Below are 21377 nucleotides of genomic sequence, written 5' to 3'. Positions count from 1 at the left end.
ATTGTCTAGCACCCAGGAAGAGTTAAATACTTCCAAAAGATGAGTAACACCAGTGAATGAGTGGAAACTGGCCCAGCTGTCCCCATAGACAGCACTGAGTATGGGCATCTCTCTGAATGTGGACAGGGAGATGTCAACCACCACCAAACCAGCAAGCGCTTTGCACTTCAAGATGAGACTGGAGGCAGCTGCCTTCAGTGACTAGTGCAGATGTTTGTCTCATTTGAGGCAAAGTTTAAAGAACACATGACTTTCAGAGGGGCCCAATCCTACCAGGGTGTTAAACACACTGTGAGAACAAGTTCTGGATTGTATTCCTCAGGGGAGCTGGTAGGCAGCATGTATCTTTACCCAGTATCAGTATGGTGGCATGGACTGGTAGCAAGTCTGAGATCTTCTTAGTTTTAAAAAGTGATGTCCTGGGAGTCTGTCACTTCTAGAAACAGGCAACAGCTGGGCATGGGGCCAGAGGTGGATATTAGTTTTGAACAGAGGTCTCACCCAAGTCCTTCTTTCTGTGCCTTAGATCCTTTCCTGGATCTAGGCCTCAAAGATATGTTCCTGTCTATCTTATGTCCAGATGGGTTCTTGGCCTCATTTGGAGGCTGGCTGACACCATGAAAAAGTAAAGCTCAGCTTCTAGAGGTCCAGGTTGAGCTTAGTGTGCAGTTGATCCATTAAACCAGTAGTTCACTACACTTGGCAGTGCTCCTCAAGCCAGTAATGTCATGTCCTTTCCTTAAACAGTGGAAGTATATGAGGAGAAAGTGTCCAAGGGGCTTTTGTGAGGAGCATCTCAGAATTTTCTTAGCTACCGCAGGGGTGGTAAGGGCCCTCATCGTACTCTAAGGAGTCCCAAAAAGTACTTCAAAATCATCCAAGGGAAGTGTCTGTCTTTGTGTCCCTCACCTCCAGGGCAGGTACTGGCCTCCTTCTCACACCTGTTTCTCTTCTATGTTTCAGTTGACAATGACCCACATTTCATCATACACCTGCCCAAGAGCCAAAGGAACATCTGCTTCAATATCAACTCAGAGCCTGGAAAGATCCTAAACTTGGTTTCTGATCCTGGTACTGGTAAGAGAATAAAACATGGTCTATTTCGCAGCACACTTTTCTTCTCTCAGGTCTGAAAGGTGTTCAGAGGGAGCAGGGGAAATGTCTGCAGGGAGGACTGTGTGCTAACAGGAGTGTGGCCAGCAGGTCAAGGGAAGTGGTTATTTCCCTCCACGCTTGGAGTACTGTGCCCAGTTTGAGGCTTGCCAGTACAAGAAAGATGGTGACAAACTGGATCAAATTCAATGGTGGCCACCAAGATGATTATGTGGTTGGAGCACAGGAGGTACAGGGAGAGGCCGAGACAGATGCGTTTGGTCAATCTTAAGAGAAAACCCATGGTAGATGTTGTTGCTGCCTACAATCACCGAATCAGAAGCTAAAGATGGAGCCTGGCACACGTCCCAGATGTGTGTCAGGACAAGAGGCAACAGAACAACAAGAGGCTAAAGGACAAGAGGCAACAGAAACAAGTTGCAACAGGTGAAATTCAGGGTAGGAGTGAGCTATTAGGAAAAGCTTTTTCACTGTGAGGATGGCCACGTTTCTGCTAATCCCACGGCACTCCCTGCTGAGATCAAAACTCCAAGCCTCTAGGTGGTGCTCCAAGATTTAGGCAACGTCCTCTTCTCTGCTCTTCACAGGAGTTGTGGTCAATGGGCAGCTCGTTGGCGCCAAGAAAACAGAGAATAAGAAACTCAACACATACTTTGGCAAAATCGGTTTTTATTTCAAAAACAAAGGCCTGAAAGTGGAGATCACCACAGAAACAATAACACTGAAAGATGGATCTTATGGCATCACACTGACCTGGTCTGACACGGGGCACATCATTCGGAAACAGTAAGTTGCTGAGCATTTGTTGTCTGCCCTGTGGAAACCATTTGCAACACAGCCTTGGACTGACCCAGTTGTGGGTGGGATCCAGGTCACAGGGTGCCTACATATGGACATGTGATACTGAGCTCTCGTTATAGTTAATGAAATTAGGCAGTAGGGCCAAGAGGGTGATTCAGTTGACCAGGCACAAGTAGAAAGAGCTGAATTCCTCTTCCTACTGCTGGCCGCATTAGCTAAGACCAGGATTCAGTTGCCTACGCACAAGCACCTAATGTTATCTGAGATACCTTCAGGGTTCCTGATGTGATAGGAGACATGACTTACAACCTCCAGAAGACCTTCACCTGCACATTAACAGCTAGTAGCCATGTTGGACACCCTACAGCACTAGGCACCTGTTTAGGCAATGGGATCACTTCCAAAACCTCCATTCATTGTAGCAAGAGCTGAAATTTGTAGGGCAAGATTTGGTTGCTAGAATATTGGCGTGAAGTATCTGCCCTATTAGGCACTGTCCTGCCAGACCTCTGGGTAGCACTCCCAAGGCTGGGGGTTTCTGATGATCCTCTGTCATGTCTGCCACCCCATGCGGTTTTTCTGGATGCCCGAGAGCGTCTCAAGGGGCCTGAGAACTTCTGTGTGGGCAGCTGGACTGAGCCCTTCCTTTGGTTCATCTCTGCTAGGCTTCTCATATCTGTGAAGAAAGAAAGCAACGTTACTGTCACCGTGGGTGAGGAGATGTCCTTCATGGTTTTGCTGCACCGCGTGTGGAAGAATCACCCAGTTAATGTTGACTTCCTGGGAATCTACATTCCCCCTGAGAACCAGCTCTCTCCAGAAGCCCATGGGCTGATAGGTAAGGGCTGCGGGTCGGGCGGTGGGAATGGCGGGGTGCTAAGAAGGGGTTTTGCGAGATCTTTGAGTAAATCTGTTGGTGTCTGTGTCCTGATGGGGAAGTGTGAGAGAATTATTCAAATGGAACATGGGGGAGATTCCTGCAACGTCCTGGAAGCCCCAAGGACATTGTAGAATGTCAGGGACTGAAGCAACACACCCCCCAACCCCCCCCCAAAACCTTCTTTCTGAGAAAACTTCTGGGCAAACCTTTGTAATTCAGCTCTCCCCTCAACGATAGCCCTTTTCTGCCAATGGTACGAAACAAAAGTGAAGCGAGGGCTCAGTTCACAGGGAAAATCAGCCCTCCTCACCCTGGACCCACCCAAGGATCCTTTTAAGACGTGGGAATGCGGAGCGGCAGAGGTTGTTTCCCCAAATACTCTTCACAGCTCCAGTCTGCTCTCTTAGAAGCAGTTTGCTGGCTGAAAAGCAGAGCGTTCTACTCTCCCAGCATGGGTGATCCGATAGCGCTGGAGACACGGCGCCCTGCAATCCGGGCAGGAGTGGTTTGCCTGCTACAGCTAGTTTGATTTTCCAAAAGCGCCCAGCAGCAACTGACATGAAAGCCTCAAAGGTTCGGACATGCAAAGAGCTTTAAACCTCTCTTTGATCAGGTCAGTTTGCGTCTGAGCCAGAAGTGTATATCCACCACCAAAGACCTGGGCAAGCTCCAGAGAAACCACAAGCCACCATGGAAGTGAAAGGCAACAAGCTGACTGTTACCAGGTAGGAATAATGTGCTTTATTGCTCTCTTTCTAAATCTGACTTCTTTTTAATGATGTCAATGACTGCAGGCTTATTAACTCTCAGGGACCTCGGGGAAAAGAATCCCTCTTTTCCCATCTGCTAATAATCTGGTTTTAGCACTTGGCAAAATGCTCGGGACAAATTGGGTTCTTTCGTATTTCATAGAATCATAGAATGGTTTGGGTTGGAACGGACCTTGAAGATCATCGAGTTCCAACCCCCCTGCCATGGGCAGGGACACCTCCCACTAGACCAGGTTGCCCAAGGCCCCATCCAACCTGGCCTTGAACACCTCCAGGGATGGGGCAGCCACAACTTCTCTGGGCAACCTGTTCTATTGCCTCACCACCCTCAGTGAAAAATTTCTTCCTAATATCTAATCTAAATCTCCCCTCTTACAGTTTGAAGCCATTCCCCATCGTCCTGTCACTATTTGTCCAGGTTCTGTCCTTATGGCCACCCAGCATCTGAGCTTGGACAGGGCGTGCAGAAGTGCCTGGGACCCCCCAAAAGGGCCCATGAGGTCATAGAACCATAAAATTAATTGCATGTTGTGGTTGTTTCCACTCTCTGCTGGTGGAAGGCACACACCTCTCCACTTCAGCAGAGCAGCGCCACGAACGAGCAGGGTTATCCATGTCTTCTTGTCATGTCGTGACCTTCATTCTGGGTGGTCTCTTCCTTGCAGGGGATTGCAGAAGGACTACCGGACGGACCGTGTGCTCGGGACGGATGTGCAGTGCTGGTTTGTGCACAACAGCGGGAAAGGTTTCATAGACGGCCACTACAAAGATTACCTCGTCCCCCACCTGTACAGCTTCCTGAAGAAACCCTGACTGCTCCAACACGAAACCAGTTTATTCCAAAAATTTCTTATCGGCTCCTTCATGCCCAAACAACCCTTCGGAACAGCAGCTGTCAGCCTATCAAGCCGGATCAACCGAAGGCGACTTCACCACCGTTTGCTTTATAATTGATGAGCGTTTCAAAGCAATGTAACTCCCTTTTACGTTGAAAAATGAAATCTGTAATAAAGTGACGTGCTGGGTTGTAGTAGGTATCTTCCTCTTGCTGTGTCTGATTTATCAGATGGTAAACTCCATTAAAAATGTCAACTATTTTGTAATATCCATTTCCTAGTAGGGTCATAACAGTATTGCGGCCTGCAGTGCAGGTAACACACGCGACCAGATTTAACACTTAACACCTTTGCTTTTTCAAACTGCTGGGAAAATGTAAGTTCATACATTGCTGGACTGGGCAAAAAGGAAGATGTGCATTAGATGTAAAGGAAATATAACAGAAAAGGAACATGGGCTCTGCAACGAGGAGTCTCCAGTCTTTAAGGATGGGTTAACAGGCGGTGAGGAATTTCTTTGAAATAACTGATGCTGCTACATGGCAGGAAAATGAATGACAGGAGTCTTGAGACAGCCTCCAGCCTATTTTTTGTGAAAATTTCAACATCACAGTGGAGTTCACACACAGATACAAATCTGGGAAAGCATGAAACATTCAGATTATATAGAAATCACCATTAGTACTAAAAGCTTCCCCTCCGGTAGGATATCTCCCAAAAGATGCTGTGCTCTTCAAGATTATTCAGCGAACTATCAGTAGTGAAACAAATATGCATGTACCTAGAGCCACATTAAAAACTCTTACTTTCCGGCAACCCTAAGAAAAAAATGTTGGCCAGATTCTTCTCAGCAGCCCTAATCTAGGAAGGGACTGAGTAACCTACTTGCCATTCTGGACTTTAGTTTCCTTCTCTTAGGAACCAAAGGCTGGTACCTCACCTTTCCTGCAGCCGTGGTGTCGGGAGTGAGAGGATCAATGTGTTTTCAGTGTCTCTTCAAAGTAACTCTCAGAAACATAAGCAACTTCCCTACAAACCATTCACTGTTCCTTTGAACTCATTTATTAGCTTTGGCCTCCACCACATCCTGCAGCAGTGAGTTCCACAGCTTAACTATGCTCTGTGGGAGCCAGAAAAACCTGTTGACTGTGCTTTTAAATCCCCAACTTGGTAATTCCACTGTCTGTTTCCTAGCTCGTATGTGAATACAAGCAGTGCATAATAATGCTCTGGTTTTCTCCACGCAATTTGCATCTTAACATGTCTGTTACATTCACTTTATTTTTTTTTTTCAGGCTCCAGAATGTTAAGTGTAATTGCTTTAGTGATACAGAAGCCGTTATGTTCCTTCACTTACCCTCATTTCTCTCCCCCATACCTCTGCTCACTCAGTACCTGTTCTCTGAGAAAGAGCAGAGCTGTTTACACAATCCAGGTTGCACAAAGAGCCTGAATTTACAGACAAGCATGTCTTTTCTCTCCAGTTCCCTTCCTCTTAGTTCTCCATCCGTTAGATACTGCGTTACTGCTTGACTCTGCCTTACATTTACAGCTGGGATCCCTGGAAAGCCATTTGACGTCCCGTGTGAGGTTATTTCAGGCTACTCCAGACAGCAGCTGTTTCACTAAGCCTCTGCAGTCTTTCAGTTTTCCTGCAGGGGTCCCCTGGAAACCACAAATCAACAAGACAGTGACCTTTTGAGGCAAGGAGAGGGACAGGTAACAATGATTTTTGCCTCTAGTGACCTTGAACTTTTACCCTGCAACATAACCGACCGTGCCCACCAGGACAGCATCCTGTCCTCTTCAGCCCTTGCCTGAGATCTCCTCTGAAGAGCACAGGTGATATCGGTTCCAGAGACACACGACCTCACCAGGGGCAGACAGGACCATCAGGGGACAGTTTGTATTTTGCCGGGGAGGACTTGCATCTTTCCTTTACATGAACAAGGCAGTGCAGAGCTGGGCGCTCCACTGTGCTCTTCAGTGGATATAAACCAAGAGACGCCTCACGCGTTTGAAAGGCTGATCAGAAATACTCTGACCTAAGAAAAGTTTATGTTTATTCCCGAACTGCCTTAAACATTGTACAAAATGTGACATCTTTTAAAAAAATAAAAAAGTAATGTTACATCATTTAGCATGAATAATGTTACTCATGTAGCAGAGCAACAATGGAAGCATGAACAACGGAAAAGGCTCCGGAAAACCAAACCAGCAATCACCAATTCGCATCTGCACGCACTTTGGGAAACCCAACAAGTAACATTATTTGGAGTCCATATGAAGGTAAATTGCATATTAGTATTACTAGGAACCCTGACAAACAAGATAATGGAGGAACGATGACCGGATTCTGGTCTCGCTGATGCGCTAACCAAAAATAAGTTGGTGACAGCACTGAATAAACCAGACCATTCTTACAAAATGCAGGAAAATAATCCCTTGCGGCACTCTTACCTTCCTGCTATTCTCCTAATCCCTTCCCTTGTTCCTGCAGCCAGAACTCAATTTTGGCTGCAGATTGAGAAGTGTGTTGTTTAAACCCCACTGGCTCCAACACATGCTGCCTGCCTCCAGCAGCTATTTGTAGGTAATTCTCTCTCTTACAGAACTCCTAACATACTTCAGTAAATAAAATACTCCAGCTCGCAGCTATCTGCTGCATTTTATGAAAGGAAATTGAACCAAATATTATAACATAACTTTGATATAGAAACAGATGAAATATTTCCACTGATAAGATTTCCACAAACGCTTTATGTAACAAATCCATAGTGATCTTTAAATAAATCCAGTTTGCTTGTGGTTAATTTTTATATACATTATAAATACATACACACACACGCAGTTAAAACCCTGACATGGTAGAGTCTTGTGGCTGCCTGCAAGATGCCAGAAAGATGTTTTTGGGAACCAAAATCTTCTCTGATCCACGATTAGCGCCTCAGGCGAGTTTGGAAATGTCTTCGTACTGGATATCTTCAACTCGGCGTCCTTTTAAAGGTCCCTGGAGAATAACATAGCAGAAGAAATAAGATCAAAATATAAACTTGCTTGTTTGTTGAATTCCCTATAGGGAGCTTAAAGTAAGACGGCTAAAGGGACTGTATGGAATCCCGCCACATTCAGAAATTTTTCAAGAAGCACAACTAAAGCAAATAGCACTGGAAATCACAGGTGTTAGTGTTTTTACTCAGTGCTGCACACAGTAAAAGCCCGACAGCTACTTTTCTGTTTAAGTGCTCTGTCCAAAAGCCACCCAAAACTCCACATTGGAGGCTGTACAGGGGATGCATAGTGGGATGCATCCAAAAACATGCAGGTTTGGGATTTGCTCACAACAGAATGATTTCCATTTCATTATTTTCAACCTGACCACAGCATGTGACAGGGCCTCAACACTGTCCCTGAACTCTCAGGAAACTTTTGGTGTCAGTTAAAGTCCTTGCAATTTTTGGGCAAACATAAGCAGTTGTTTTGAATTAATTCACTGTAAACTTCTAAGTTGTAAAAGATTTAATTTTGAATACAAATTTCTTATATATAAATATCCTGGTCACCTCACAATCAATAAAAAAATTCTCACAGACTTCTCTGGTTTCCCGGAGTAGTTTCACCCATTTTTAATTTATAGACTCAGAGTTCATGCAGGAAGGGGAAATCTTAACACAAGCATGAGAACTAGAGAAAAACCACTCTTGCTTTCCAAGACCAATGTTGGCATGATCCTTAGCTCCCACCAAAGCTCCTTCTGTGGTCAGAACATCTGCACAGTCGCTTCTCAAGCAAAGTCTCCAGAATCCAATATGGGCTGAGTTTCTGCAGCCCTTCTTTGCATGGGATCCTAACAGGGTCTCCGTCCTGCAAGCTGCGTTTAAGAAATTTGACTTTGAGCCAATATTCTCTCTGCTGTATCAATGAGTTTAAAGATTGGTTTTGCAGAAGAGAACAAAGTAGCCACACAGACGCGATGACATGGCCTAATTTCAGCCCAGAGAAAGGTGATACGCAAAAAAAACCCAAACCCAAAACCAAAAAAACCAACCAGAATTGTTAACCATAAACAAGACAACAAATAAACAGATAAAGCCCCATGTTCAGTCAGGAAAAGGCAGGAGGGAATTCACCTCCTTGCATATTTCACATTTTTGATCTTCCCACAAAATAGTACAACAGCAGCCACATTCAAAATAAACATACAGAATATTTTGCAAGTCTCTTTCAAGTTCAAAACTTGCTAAATACAGCAACCTGGCATCTTTTTAAAGGCAAACAGCAGAGCATTAGTCTGCAATGGGGAATATGTGGCTGTTTTCCTACCGGTTGGGAATAGGTGGGAGGTGACCACAGCACTTTGCACACCATAAATCCCACCTGTAAGACAGGATTAATGACACCATCTTTCTTTGTGAAAGCTCTCCAATGCACAGATGAAAAGCACTTTACGCAAACGAGGTCTTGCAGTGTTTGATACTTACAGAGTCAATGATTATTGTCGCTGAAAACCTCTTTTCATTGATGGATTCCAAGATGCCTTCGTTTCCCCTGTAACCACCATTTAATACCATCACTTTCTTGCCTGAAATGAGAAACAGGAAAACAGTTACACAACAGGGCTCCCAACTGCTTTTGAGGGAGTTGTGTTCGATTCCACCGACAGCTGAGGGAGAGACAGTTTCTTCCAGCAGCTCCAGCAAGCAGCACCCAGCTTTGCCTCACAGCCTGCCCATTTCCAAAGTGCACCTAGCTTTACGGCTCCAGGCTACTATGGGCAGAAAACATTAAAAACCACATCAGGGAAAGAAGCCAAAGCTGTTTCTCCCACGTCTCATTCCCTGGACACCAATCCTAGCGCAAGGGTGAGCACTAACCTACAGGTACCATTATGCTAAACAGCACTCACGGACACCACCAACCAGCTCTTCACCGGAATGCAGCAGGTCTGCTGAAGAATGTGTGAATCCCAAAATCCTGCATCCTGTTTCCCCCTATGCTGACACTGTTCTGCTTACTGCTACCCTGACCATTCCCTGAAATACCCATCAGATGCTACAGACAAACATCAGTGTGTACCACTCAAAGAAACGCCAGGAGACGAGATAAGCTTTGCCAAACACCCACAGCTATTTGAGGCCTGATCTGGAGGGAAGATACAGGATAAATATGACTAAGGGCTCTGTAGGGCTCCCAGAGATGCTTCCTGGCAGCTGCAGAGAGAGATGCCTTCATCTTGTCAAATGAACTGATTCCTAAAGCACTTGTGTCTTCTCAGAAAAGAACCTAATTCTTACAAGAAGGGACTGCGAAGACTCAAAGCCGAAGCAATGTAATAATTCCCTGGAAACTAACAAGAGGATATTTGGTAAATGATCAGAGTAGCTTACAAAATGCTGTCCCAAGACCAAGATGGCTTTTGTTATGGTACTTTCAAGTGGATGAATTATAGTTTAAAAGAACCGAAATATAAATTTTGCAGGTACAGCTAAGCTGAAAAACAAACAAAACAGTCGTACCTGGTGCTGGTATTACAGTTTCTAGATGCGTCTGATCAAGCTTCAGTTTGTCTCCAGAATCAATCATCTTCACAACTGCTGTGTATTTGTCAATCACCTCCTGTCGTGAAAGGCAGAGGCCAATCAGAAAAATGAAAAAAAAAAAAATTCTCTAAATTTACATTTCAAAATTAACAAACTCAGGACCACAAGTCTGCACTTCTGCATTTTCCAAAGCAGAAAGGACTTCTGAGCTGTCCTAAAGGCACCCAGCTTTCACAAACTGCTGACCACTCTGAAGTTCAGGCTGGATTAAAAGGGCTCCTCTTGAACATCAGTGACTGGTGTAATTGACCACTAATTTTGTCAGCCTTTTCTGAAGGTTTTTTCAACCTTTGGGTCAGCTATCTTAGCTATTGTCTTACAGACCAAGCGTAAATTAGAGGCTTCTTTCCCCCTAAGGGCTGGAAGCCACACAGTGACAACGGGGATGCCACTTCCCCATGGGGCAAAATGTTACTGACCATCTTTGCGCCTCGCATAAACCACGTTCCACCTCTCACATTCAGAGCTCAATCGAAGACAGACATTGGGACTCATAAACCCTGCCAGGACTCTATCAAAAAAAGCTGTGATTTTCAGCTCTATACACTTGTGTTGATCATTCAAAACACACCTGGGTGTCATCTTCGGCACTCTTGCCAGAGACTGAGCCTTGGGCTACCTCATACAACATCATTTCACTGGCAGTGGCTAAAAGAAAGCACCATCGAACAACAGAGCAAGGCTTACAGCCTGAAGATTTCATACGTGAATGGGATCTTGTTCAAAGGCAACCTGCAGCTGAAATATCAGCGCAAAACTGCCTAGTCTGAGATTAAAATGCAATTGCACTGCTCTTGGTCATATCACATTGACAAAGTGACTATTCACCAAGATGGATGCATTCATAGGGACAAATGAAGCAGGACAAAACAATGCTTAAGAAGGAATCCCTGAATAAATAACATTAAACCAAATCAAAGATTCACTCCCTGCCCAGAATAAGTCCCAGTAAAGTTAGGGTGATGTTTCAACCCCTATCAGTGTTGACTTAAGGCTGAACAACTTGCGCAATGAAACAAAACTTCAGAAGTTCTCTGACAGCAGAAAAGCCTAGTCATCTGCACATTTTACCTTGACAACTGCCTTCTTCTTGTGATATTTCTCTCCAAGCTTTTTTGTTACAATTTTTACAATGATTTCCTGGAAGATACGAAAGGAGAAAAAAAATAAAATGCCAAAATATACAAACAACTACACAATCTAATGTACTTGCACTTTCAGGTCATTCACTCTGATCCAACCACAGACTGTACAGCACAGTGCAGGAAGCAACAATAGTAAAGACTCAGCATTCATGAACTTGTCTTTATTCCTGAATTATTGCCTCAAAGTAGTATCTCTCAAGGCCTTTCTGTTTTAGCAAATGCAGTTACGCTTGAATTCACGATATGATGTGACAGCCCACAAAGGGTCAAGGGCAGGACTACTTGATCTAGAAGCCCAGTCAGTGAGTAGAAGCTGAGATGAGGTCTCTCAGCTCAAAGGCTGATGTTGACTTCTACATCTCTGTGCAAAACAATGACTATGTAGAAACAAGAGGGCTGTAAGTAATATCATGATTTAAACATGATCTGTAGAGACTCACAGTACCAACTCTTTAATTAGAAAATTCCACCCCATCTGAGATCAGGCATACAATGCGTCAGACTGCAGATCATGCTCAACCAGAAGAGTAATTCCTTCCAGATACTGTAATATTTCACATTTGGCAGCTTGGAAAATAAGAGTGAATTTAGCTTGGAATTTTCTTTTGGATCTTTACACAAATCAACAGCAGCTTTAGAGATGAAGAATTGATTGTATTTGGTATAATAATAATAATAATAATAATTTTTAAGACACTTACAGGCTGCAACCAGTAGTCTCTTCGAGATGTTCTTTTTTTCTCCTCTTCAAGCTACAGAACAACAACAAAAAATCACCATTTACTTCCTCCTTTCACTGCAGCTTTCCCATGCCTTTGAAAAGCTGAACCAATTCTCCAGGCCCACATCAAGTGGGAAATAAAAAAAATAGCCCTAAATAAGGGTAAGTCAGAGTGCGCTTGCTGCATAAAAATCAAACTGATGAGATCCAGGAATCCATGATAAAATGATGGAGATTTGTATTTGGTTTTGTAAAGTGTTTCTAGATATTTTCTTATCTTCCAAAATCTGTATTCTTTTACTTCCAACATCTCAGTCGTCTGAGGAATAGGCACAGATGAGCAGCAGAAACCAGTTTTAAAGGGGAAGTGATATCATTTTGCCTGATAAGATATAAAAGTCTGAATTCCACACGAACTGAAGGTCTGACGTCACTTCAAAGGCATGCCCTGGTAAAGTGGACAGTCATAGGCATGGGGTTATAAAGACACAGATCCTGCATGATTTTTACCTCCATAATCTCATCCAGTGCGGATTTCTTCTTTTTCTCTTTGGACTGACCAGAGCTATGAGCTGATTCTTTCCTTTTAACTGCCCCTTCCACCGTCTTCAGTGCATTCGGTCCAAGGACACTGCTGGAAGAGTAAGATGGTGTTTTCACAGCAGACCTTAAACTGTCTCCTCTACCAAGATGCATTTGAAGAGCTGGTGGTGCAAAAAGGCCTGCTGATCTATTTAATTTCGGTTGTGCAAGTCACCTTCCAGGCCCTGCATACCTCCTTCTCTAGGATTGCATTTGGCAGCTAGAACTGATCTCCTTGACGTGTAAACTCCATATCCACTGGCGTTTGCTGCTAGCAGTCCAGCAGAATGAAAACAACCTAACGACTGGTTCACCAGGGCAAAAGCAAAGAGTTCATCAGGGACTCGAGTTCAATGGAGAAGACAAAAGCAAACCTGCAAATAAGGCTTTCAAATTTGAAAGGACAAACTTGCGGCTTTAGAGAAGCCACCTGGACAGAGCAACTCTCAGACATGGCAGATGTCTAGAACTCCTTCCAGAGATACTTAACCTATCCTTCAGAGGGAGAAAATACATGGGAATCTGCAGAAAAGGGCTCCGCACCCAGCAAAAAAACCACCATCTTCACAATCATATTCAAAATAGACAAACAGCCTACGAGTTATGAAAGAAAAGAGCAATCAGCACAAAAAGTTACATCTCAGGGACCAGGGAACATCTAGGTAAAGTGAGAACTGCCTAAAGGCAGCCTGAGTTAAGCCATTTTTATAAAAGACATTTGAATGCAGTAAAAAAATTTAGGTATTCTCTCATCCAGAAAGATGAAGGCTGCGGTGAGGTGGATAGTAAGGTAATATTCATATGGCCTTACAATAAATCACGTGTTCTGCCTGTGGTGAGGACATTCGATGTACTAGCAAGGGGAAGATGCATAATGGGAATGAAGATCCAGAAATGGCAGAAGAAACAACACTGAGAGAAAAATAATTGTATTTCAGAGGAAGACTGGATAATCTCCATAGCAGAGTTCTAGAAGAAAAAGCACATTAAATCACAAATCCAATAGCAAGTACTTAAAGTAAAATCTCATAAAGGGTAACATACAATTAAAACATAACAACTGCAGTGCCTACATTTAAGAAGGAAAATACATCTAGCTGTGAGGATACTAAGGGATTCCTGGGTGTTAATACTAAACCAAATCTTATTTACCATATTCATTAAGGACCCTGGGACAAAAAGTGAGAGACCACCAACGCTGTTCAGGTGTGCCATTCAATGGGGAAGATACAAGAAAGAAATGGACACCAGAAGGGACTGGTTTATCTTGAAAACCATGTTTTAAAAATCGACAAAATGCAACAGCACATTATGCAAGCTCACACACTTTGGAAAAGTCTGCTCTGATTACCTTCTATCTACTGGGAGCTGTTTAAGAACAACAAAAGCAGAAAGGGGTCTGGCTATAATCACAGATGACAGCTACCAGTGTGGACCAGCCATGAAAGAGTCAAATGCAATCCTAGGAGGCATCAAGACAGACAAGCGTTAGTGCCTTATATAAGCCATAGTGCCGTTTCATTTGCAGCATGCACAAATTCCATCAGCTCCCCTCCTCAAGATTAGCTGAAACTGGAACAAGGACAAGGAAGGGATATTGAGCGGATAAGGGGAATGGGGATATGAGGCCAGCACTGTGTAAGCCTGCTTGCACAGCACAGTGAAGGCTGAGAGGCTAAAACTGTTCTCTGCAAATACATTGGCTGAGAAAGCAAAGACCAGGGAGAAAAATAACTATTTTTGTTAAACGCCCATACCAACACAAGAGCTACTGATATAAACTGGCTCTGACAATATTTACCTGGGAAATTAAAGACAAGGTCTTAACCATCAGAGCAAACAGGCTTTGAAAGAACTTCCCTTGGGATTATAGGGCGGGGGAGACCTTAACTGTATACAATGGAGGCTGACCAGTGTGTGGACAGGACTGTACACTGGTACACTTGCAGTACTGCGGACAGGAGTCAGTGACCTTGATAATAGCTTCTGCTCATTCCTCAATCAGAAGTAATTCTAATCTTACTTGTCCTATGAGTGAGTTAAGGAGGGATTTGAGGATGCAAGTTCTTGAGGGAAAGAAGTAAGCCCAGGGCTCCCAGTTTGCTCAAGGGCAGTCAGCACCAGAAGCCATGCCCACAGCGGCAGTCATGACTCCTAGCTTCATGTCAGACACAGATGTTCAAGTGAAGGCACACCTCCCCTCTCACTCCCCTTCTCAGCAATTTCACATTCTGCCAAATTTTAGAAAGCACCTTAAGTATTCCTCACTGAAACTATTCAAGTGAGTGTCTGAATTAAGTTTCAGACTCCTTTTAAGCACAAATCAATGCACAGGGATAATTTACAAGTTTTCCTCAAAGCCTGAAATCTGTAACTATTATTGCAAAGAACAACTTTATTGTCTCATTTTCTGCCTGGCATATCTCCCATCAGATACCTTATCTAAGAGCTGAGCTTGTGATGAGAGGAAAGCTTTCGTTTTACCTGCAATACATTTAATTACAATATTGCCTCTCATGAAAAGATGTACTGCTCATCAAACAGTTTCACAGACTGCTATAAGCCAGTATTGTTTGCATTATTGATCCCTTCTGTCCTGCATTGCTCATGGTTATATGACAACAATTAAATGCACAAGCTTTAGAAAGATTTACATCAGGTAGATTCAGCTTCTTAAATGATGATCAGAGAAAGTATTACCTCCAATTAGACAAGGCAATCAAACCTTTTAGGAACCAAAATTAACAAGTCATGAATACCCATTCATAGAAGGCAGCTGGGACTAGATGGCATTCACTTCAAATGCTGACTGGATCCGTAAGCCATCCTAAGCCATAACAGCATCTTCTTGGAGGAACCTATAACTGCCTATTACTTTATGGGCACCTGCCATGAGCCTTAGGGAATTCAAGAAGGCTCCTCACAGCACACATTTAAGATATACCCATTCATCCATTTTAAATACAAAAGGAACCATGAAGCCACCAAGTATCCCCTCCTGAATAACATGACGGGATAGACTCCAAATACTTTAGGACAAGATACATCTTCCTGCCCATACAAATACCATCGTCATTGTCATCGCACCAGTAAGGGTTGCCCTTAAATTCTTTTCTCACCTTGTTTTGGAAGATGCTGCTATTGAAGTACTTGCTCCTTTGTTTAAATTAAATGTAACTAAAAAATAAAAAGACATTACTCTATTTCTATCTTGAAATATAACTGCATTGAAGGATGTTACAATTTTAAAAATCTGTAAAAGGAAAAGATCATAAATTTGAACACAGTTATTAATCCGTGTTTTAGTTCGGCTTTTAAAATAAATTAATTTAAACATTATAAGAAAGAATATTCTGCATTTCCATATTCCAGTGCTCTTTATAATTGATTTCAAAGCACTTTATGAGCACTGAGCAGGTCTCAGCGCTCATCTTGTTTTAATCACAAAATCACCTTCAGTAGGTTCTAGAAAATTGCATATATCAAAATCTGGTTACCTTTTTCTTCTTCATTTTCTCTGCTCAGTTCAGTATAGACTGGCTTTTCCTGCCAAAAAAAACCACAAAACACATTTCACGAGTCAAACAGAAAACTGATCCAAGATATCATTTTTTGGTGATCATTGATTAGCTCAGTTTTACAGACTACTGCAGGATTATTACAAGTAACTGTAATATTCAACCTGGCTTGATTCTTAAGAAGATTATAAATTGAAAACATTATCTCATTACAGGCTCCTGTGCAAAATTCTCTAATTAACACTCTCTACAGAGATGCTGTCTAAACTTGCTTGATTCCAGCATGAAAGGAAAGTGGCCTTACTGTAGCAGTTTTTTATATTTGAGCCAGCATGATTAGACTGGTTTCTGGACAGACTGATAACTCAAAGAAGGAAATTCTGGAATCTTTCCAATTTTTTAGCACCAAGGGCTCAAACCATTTAAATTTCAATTAGTTTTAAATTAAGAAAAAGGTAATTGTTTACAACAGCATTTAAATGTACCTATCGATACCCAGGATCAAATGGGAGGTTCCAGTCCCAGGCAACAACGTGTATGGAAGTCATGGAATGACGCCAAATAAACAGATCCCAAATACCACACCAACATTACCAAAATAAAACTTCTCACTCTGCGGATTTCATTACGCCAGCTCCCCCTGGTTATCTCAGCCTCCCCACTGTACAAGGTACTTGTTATTTGCAGCCCTAGAAGTTGTGAAATACCACAAATGAAGACTCATCATGCTGGTTACTGTATTTACTCTCCCTTCCTAAATTCAAGAGTGATTTTTAAATCACTAATCACTTAAAGAGCAGTAATTATTACTCCGTTAGTACTAGAGCAAGCCAGGTACAAAGTAACTCCAAGTTTTCCTCCAGAGCAGGTTATAATTTAAGATAACTGTATAACAGAAAATTCAGAAAATAAGTGAGCTGACACGGTGATCCAAGCATGGAAGAAGTAGTTTAAATCAACGTCTGAAATGGCCAGGATCAGACACTAGGGCCACAGGGTACAATTCTAGTAGATTTCAAAATCACATCAAATCTAAAAGGAGCCGAAACCTCTGCTTTCTCTTATTTATTTATTTTTTGAAACTGATTCCATAGAGGACCTTAATGTCCATCGGCTGTAAAAACCACCAGCAAGTTGGTTAGTCAAGAAATGTAACAAGTTGCAATTTCAACAGAAACAAGCTAGTCAGGCTGCTATCAGAAGTATCTGGGAGAAGGCTATTCCTTGTGACTTAGAAAAGAAGAGCAATGCAGCCAAATATGCCCACTGCTCCCCAGTTTGAACTAATGATGAGCTTGTAATCTGAACCATGAAGCTTATTCATCACCTTCTAACTAACTGCAAAGGAAATACCAGTGCAAGGATCCCAGCAGCATCAAATTAACCATTAACTTAACCAAGAGGAGTTTTGAACTGAAGGTTCACATACAGTGCAATTTTCCTCACCAGTTCTTTTCCCTCCAAACCTCTTCTAACTTGCTGTTCAATGAATTTAGCAGTTTTTTCTTCATCATCGAGGTCCTGTTTCTTTTTCCTCTCTTGTTCTTGTTGCCTGCGAATAGTCTCAGGGTCCCTATCAATATATTGAATATACCAGCCTTTTGGAGTCTCATCAACCTTGCAAAGACCTAAAAAGTCAATACAAGATAAAGTCACATTAATACTCACAAAAGCAAGCAACGGACAAAGAAAATAAAAAAACCCAACATCTCCACAGTCCATGTTCACTATAACAATGTAGATACTTCACCAAAGACAACGTACACCTTACTGGCCTGGTAAAATTGACTTTGATTATCTTTAGGATCTGTTTCTGCCCTTCAGCTAGACGGTTCTATTCGGAAATAGGCCAGAGTACATAATAAAGTAGACTGTTTTATAATACTTTCCTTATTGAAGAAAATGTTTCCTTCCCACTGTTTTAACAAGGAAGAAAACAGAAATCTGACATATATAAACAATACACACTAATAGAACCATACTAAAGGAAACTTTACTATGCTATGCTATTGTTACTAACTCTCCCTAGAGCAACTTTTCAAACACTGTATGACTCATGAATGTATCCTGTAGGACACAGGCAACCAGAGCCAAAGTAACCTTTCTGTCATACCACATTTAATTGCTCTTCCTCCCACTAAACACAAAACTGCCAGGGATGAAAACGACCGCTCGCTTCTTATCACCTTAAATATGGAAGGATTCTGTAGTCATAAGAAATGTTCTATCATAGTTTTTAATTTTTAAATGACAACTGTCAGAAGTTGATTTAGAATTTAGCAATACCTCCAGTAAATATAGACTAAGAGATGAAACAAATATGCATTTATCCCAGACTTTTGCTTTTTTAATAAGCAAATTCCTAAAGGTTAACACAGAAATGTATTTGGACATCTGTTAATATATATACAGGAAGGGAGGGGAAGGAAAAGAAAAAGGAAACAGGAGAATTAACATAAATGTTTACTGATCATTCATCAGCAATGCAGCTACCCAATAATTTTAAAATTTCCCAACCCTGAGCAACTACATTTACCTTCTCTCCCCAGCCATTTAGTAAAATCTGTCAGTGTCTCCCACTGTGTGGCATTCATGTGGATGTGTTCTCGATGACTAATATATTCGTTGTACACAATATTATTGTGGACCCTCTTTGTTCCTGAAATACAGAATTACTATTGTTATTAAATATAGATATACGACCTAGGAGAAAGAAAACAAAACTTCTTGCACTGAACTAATAAAAGACATAACAAACAAACAAACAGTAAAATATTTACCAAATCGCCTCCTGAGCAGTTCTAGGAAATCATTTCGGAACTCCCTCGGGGGATAAAAACAAAGTATTTTAGTAAAACTTCAGTGATTACAAAGCAATGAAATATTTGCAGTGTAAAAATGAGTATTCTTTTGAACTAAGCGTAATGAAATTCAGACACTCACTTCCCTTTTTCAGTAAAGTAGCATTAAATGCAGTATGTATGCACAAAGAAACACAATATGGTACCTGCACAGACAAGTTAAATCTTCAAAAGGATAATACCCTTTCAAAGGAATAAAATGGAAAGAAAGAAATCTAAACACTTCCCACTAATTGGTGGTATTTCGTTACCAGGTATCTTCTCAGGCTGACTGCCACAAAACACACGGCAGGACAAAGGGCAGCAGTGGGAGATGGGGTAGATTGATCGCTCATCTCACTGCTAATTCAAGGGCTCGAGTATAAAGCCTCACTTCAGACTCGTGCTGAAGACAGCTCCAGTCAAGCCAGCTGTCACGTAGGTCAGCCGAACAAAGGACTGGGGGAAACTGTGGGACGTTAGTCACACCCCTGACTTGTTATCTCTGTAATGGTTCTTTTAGCTTTTTGTAACTCTGCATGTGTGGCAGTCACTTAGCTGGGGCAGAACGGTGACATACTTTGTAACATAGAACAACTTAAAATGGGACTCGGGGCATAAAACTATCAAATTTAACTAAACATCATGGCCCCCTGAAACCTCTTACACGCGTTCAAAAGTGACATTGCCTACGTTTTCAAGTCACCATTAAAAAGAATAGCTGATACTAAAATGTATCAGAATAAAGTGTCTTCAACAGGACGTGATTGGGCCTTACAGGTATGGCTGCGCAGCTGCGATACATGAATGAAGACCTGGGTCTTCAATATCGCAAATATAAAATATAGCAAACTTACTCAGAAAAGTAATCCATGAATTGCTGAGGATTTTCAGAAGCCAGCAGCAATTGCCTCTGGTGGGACTCAGACATGCAATGACATTTGAAGCCATTCTATAAAATACAAATAAAAACTTTGTCTTTGTCTCAATTTGCAACACTTGCACAGCTTTAGAGTATTAAAAATAATGTTTTATAAGTGAAATTTCTTGAAGACTCCACAGAAAACACCTTAACTCAGCCATAGCCTACATTTGTTCCTCCTGACTGGGCAAGCCAAAACCAAATGAAAAGAAGAGGAGGAAGCTTCAGAGAAAAAGTATCTCTTCATAACAGGAGAAGAAGGGAAGAAACTGAGCCAGAATCAGAAGGAAGGAGTCCTTAGCACAGGAAAGACATGGACCTGTTGGAGAGAGTACAGAGGAGGCTGCGAAAATAGTCAGAGGGATGGAACACCTCTGCTGTGAATACACGCTGAGAAAGTTGGGGTTGTTCAGCGTGGAGAAGAGAAGGCTCCGGGGAGACCTTATTGTGGCCTTTCAGTACTTACAGGGGGCCTAAGGGAAAGATGGGGACAAACTTTTTAGCAGGGCCTGTTGCAATGGGACAAGAGGTAATGGTTTTAAACTAAAAGAGGGAAGATTTAGACTAGATATACGGAAAAAATTTTTTACAATGACAGTGATGAAACACTGGCCCAGGTTGCCCAGAGAGGTGGTCAATGCCCCATCCCTGGAAATATTCAAGGTCAGGTTGGATGGGGCTCTGAGTAACCTGATCTAGTTGAAGATGTCCCTGCTTATTGCAGGGGCGTTGAACTAGATGACATTTAAACCCAAACCATTCTAAAATCCGATGAGTCTATGAAGAGGGACTTCACAGTGCTCCAGACGTGCATCCCCTTGGGCATGTCACCACACCCACCCAGTCTCCAAGGGAAATCAAGGCTACCCTCAACTCCCCTCTAAGGTGGATGGGAGCCACCTAATTCTTAACCCATAGAGGTGTGTATGAGGGAACCACCCTGTGCTCCCTCTCACCCTGGATTGATCAGTCACTCTGCAGGGGATTGAACACCCCAAAAGATGGATTAGAGCCAACACAATTTATTCCAAGCGGATGAGGACTTCTCCCATGGGGGAACCCAAAGGGATCGCCCCACCCCCAGCAACTGGGAACCCTCCAGGTCCCACCAATCTGCATTCAAGGGGACCGTAGTCCATACATGAGGGACTGGGGACCCCCAAAGGAGAGTAAGTGAGGCCAGTATGGTCCCTAGAAGGGTTGTACCCCACAGATGAGATCAGAGGCTCCACAAAGAGACTGGTGACACTTACAAAGGAATTCTGGACCAGCCCTGTACACCCAAAAGGGAACTGTGGAACGCTACAAGTTACCACATATCCCCTAAAGCGATCGCAGCCCCCCACAAGAGGACTGGGGACCGCAACAAGGGCCACGGGAGCCCCCACGTATCCCCCCTCAATGGCACTGGGGACGCTTACAAGCGGGATCGGAGCCCCCCCCAAGAGGACTGAGGATGCCAGTCGTGGGGATCTGAACCCCCTGTGTATTCCCAAGAGAACCGCCCCCCTCAAGGGGACTGGGCTTCCCTCCCAGGAGGGTCGGAGCCCCTCATGGCCCCTCACGGAGGATCACCCTCCCTTCCTGAGAGAACGAGGCCCGCCGCGCTCGCCGGCCGCAGGCCCGGCCACTGCTTTAGATCTGCCCTT

The 21377-nt window shown here is 42.9% G+C and overlaps 2 protein-coding genes across 2 annotated transcripts in view; one reads left to right on the top strand and one right to left on the bottom strand.

Moving 5' to 3' along the window:
• Positions 1–4664, top strand: part of ITIH2 (inter-alpha-trypsin inhibitor heavy chain 2) — a 30819-nt gene extending 26155 nt beyond the window's left edge. Inside the window, exons 17-21 of the mRNA XM_009882957.1 lie at positions 964–1077; positions 1701–1899; positions 2580–2752; positions 3408–3519; positions 4230–4664. Of these exons, the coding sequence (XP_009881259.1) occupies positions 964–1077; positions 1701–1899; positions 2580–2752; positions 3408–3519; positions 4230–4377 (746 nt within the window). The 3' untranslated portion in view covers positions 4378–4664. The remainder of the gene's footprint in view (positions 1–963; positions 1078–1700; positions 1900–2579; positions 2753–3407; positions 3520–4229) is intronic.
• Positions 4665–6880: 2216 nt separating this feature from the next.
• On the bottom strand, positions 6881–20554 carry KIN (Kin17 DNA and RNA binding protein). The gene is made up of 13 exons (XM_009883014.1): positions 20486–20554; positions 19664–19758; positions 18747–18790; positions 18503–18625; positions 17413–17594; positions 15946–15994; positions 15568–15625; positions 12377–12500; positions 11847–11897; positions 11072–11140; positions 9917–10016; positions 8882–8982; positions 6881–7410 (listed from the first exon to the last, which is right to left on the bottom strand). The coding sequence occupies exons 1-13, from the start codon at positions 20552–20554 to the stop codon at positions 7348–7350; spliced, it is 1128 nt and encodes a 375-aa protein (XP_009881316.1). The 3' UTR covers positions 6881–7347.
• Between the last annotated feature and the right edge of the window lie 823 nt (positions 20555–21377).

Source organism: Charadrius vociferus, unplaced genomic scaffold (genome assembly GCF_000708025.1).
Source record: "Charadrius vociferus isolate BGI_N301 unplaced genomic scaffold, ASM70802v2 scaffold32, whole genome shotgun sequence".
Classification (NCBI taxonomy): domain Eukaryota; kingdom Metazoa; phylum Chordata; class Aves; order Charadriiformes; family Charadriidae; genus Charadrius; species Charadrius vociferus.
Note: the sequence above shows the minus strand (reverse complement) of the source record. Positions and strands in the feature narration are given on the sequence as shown.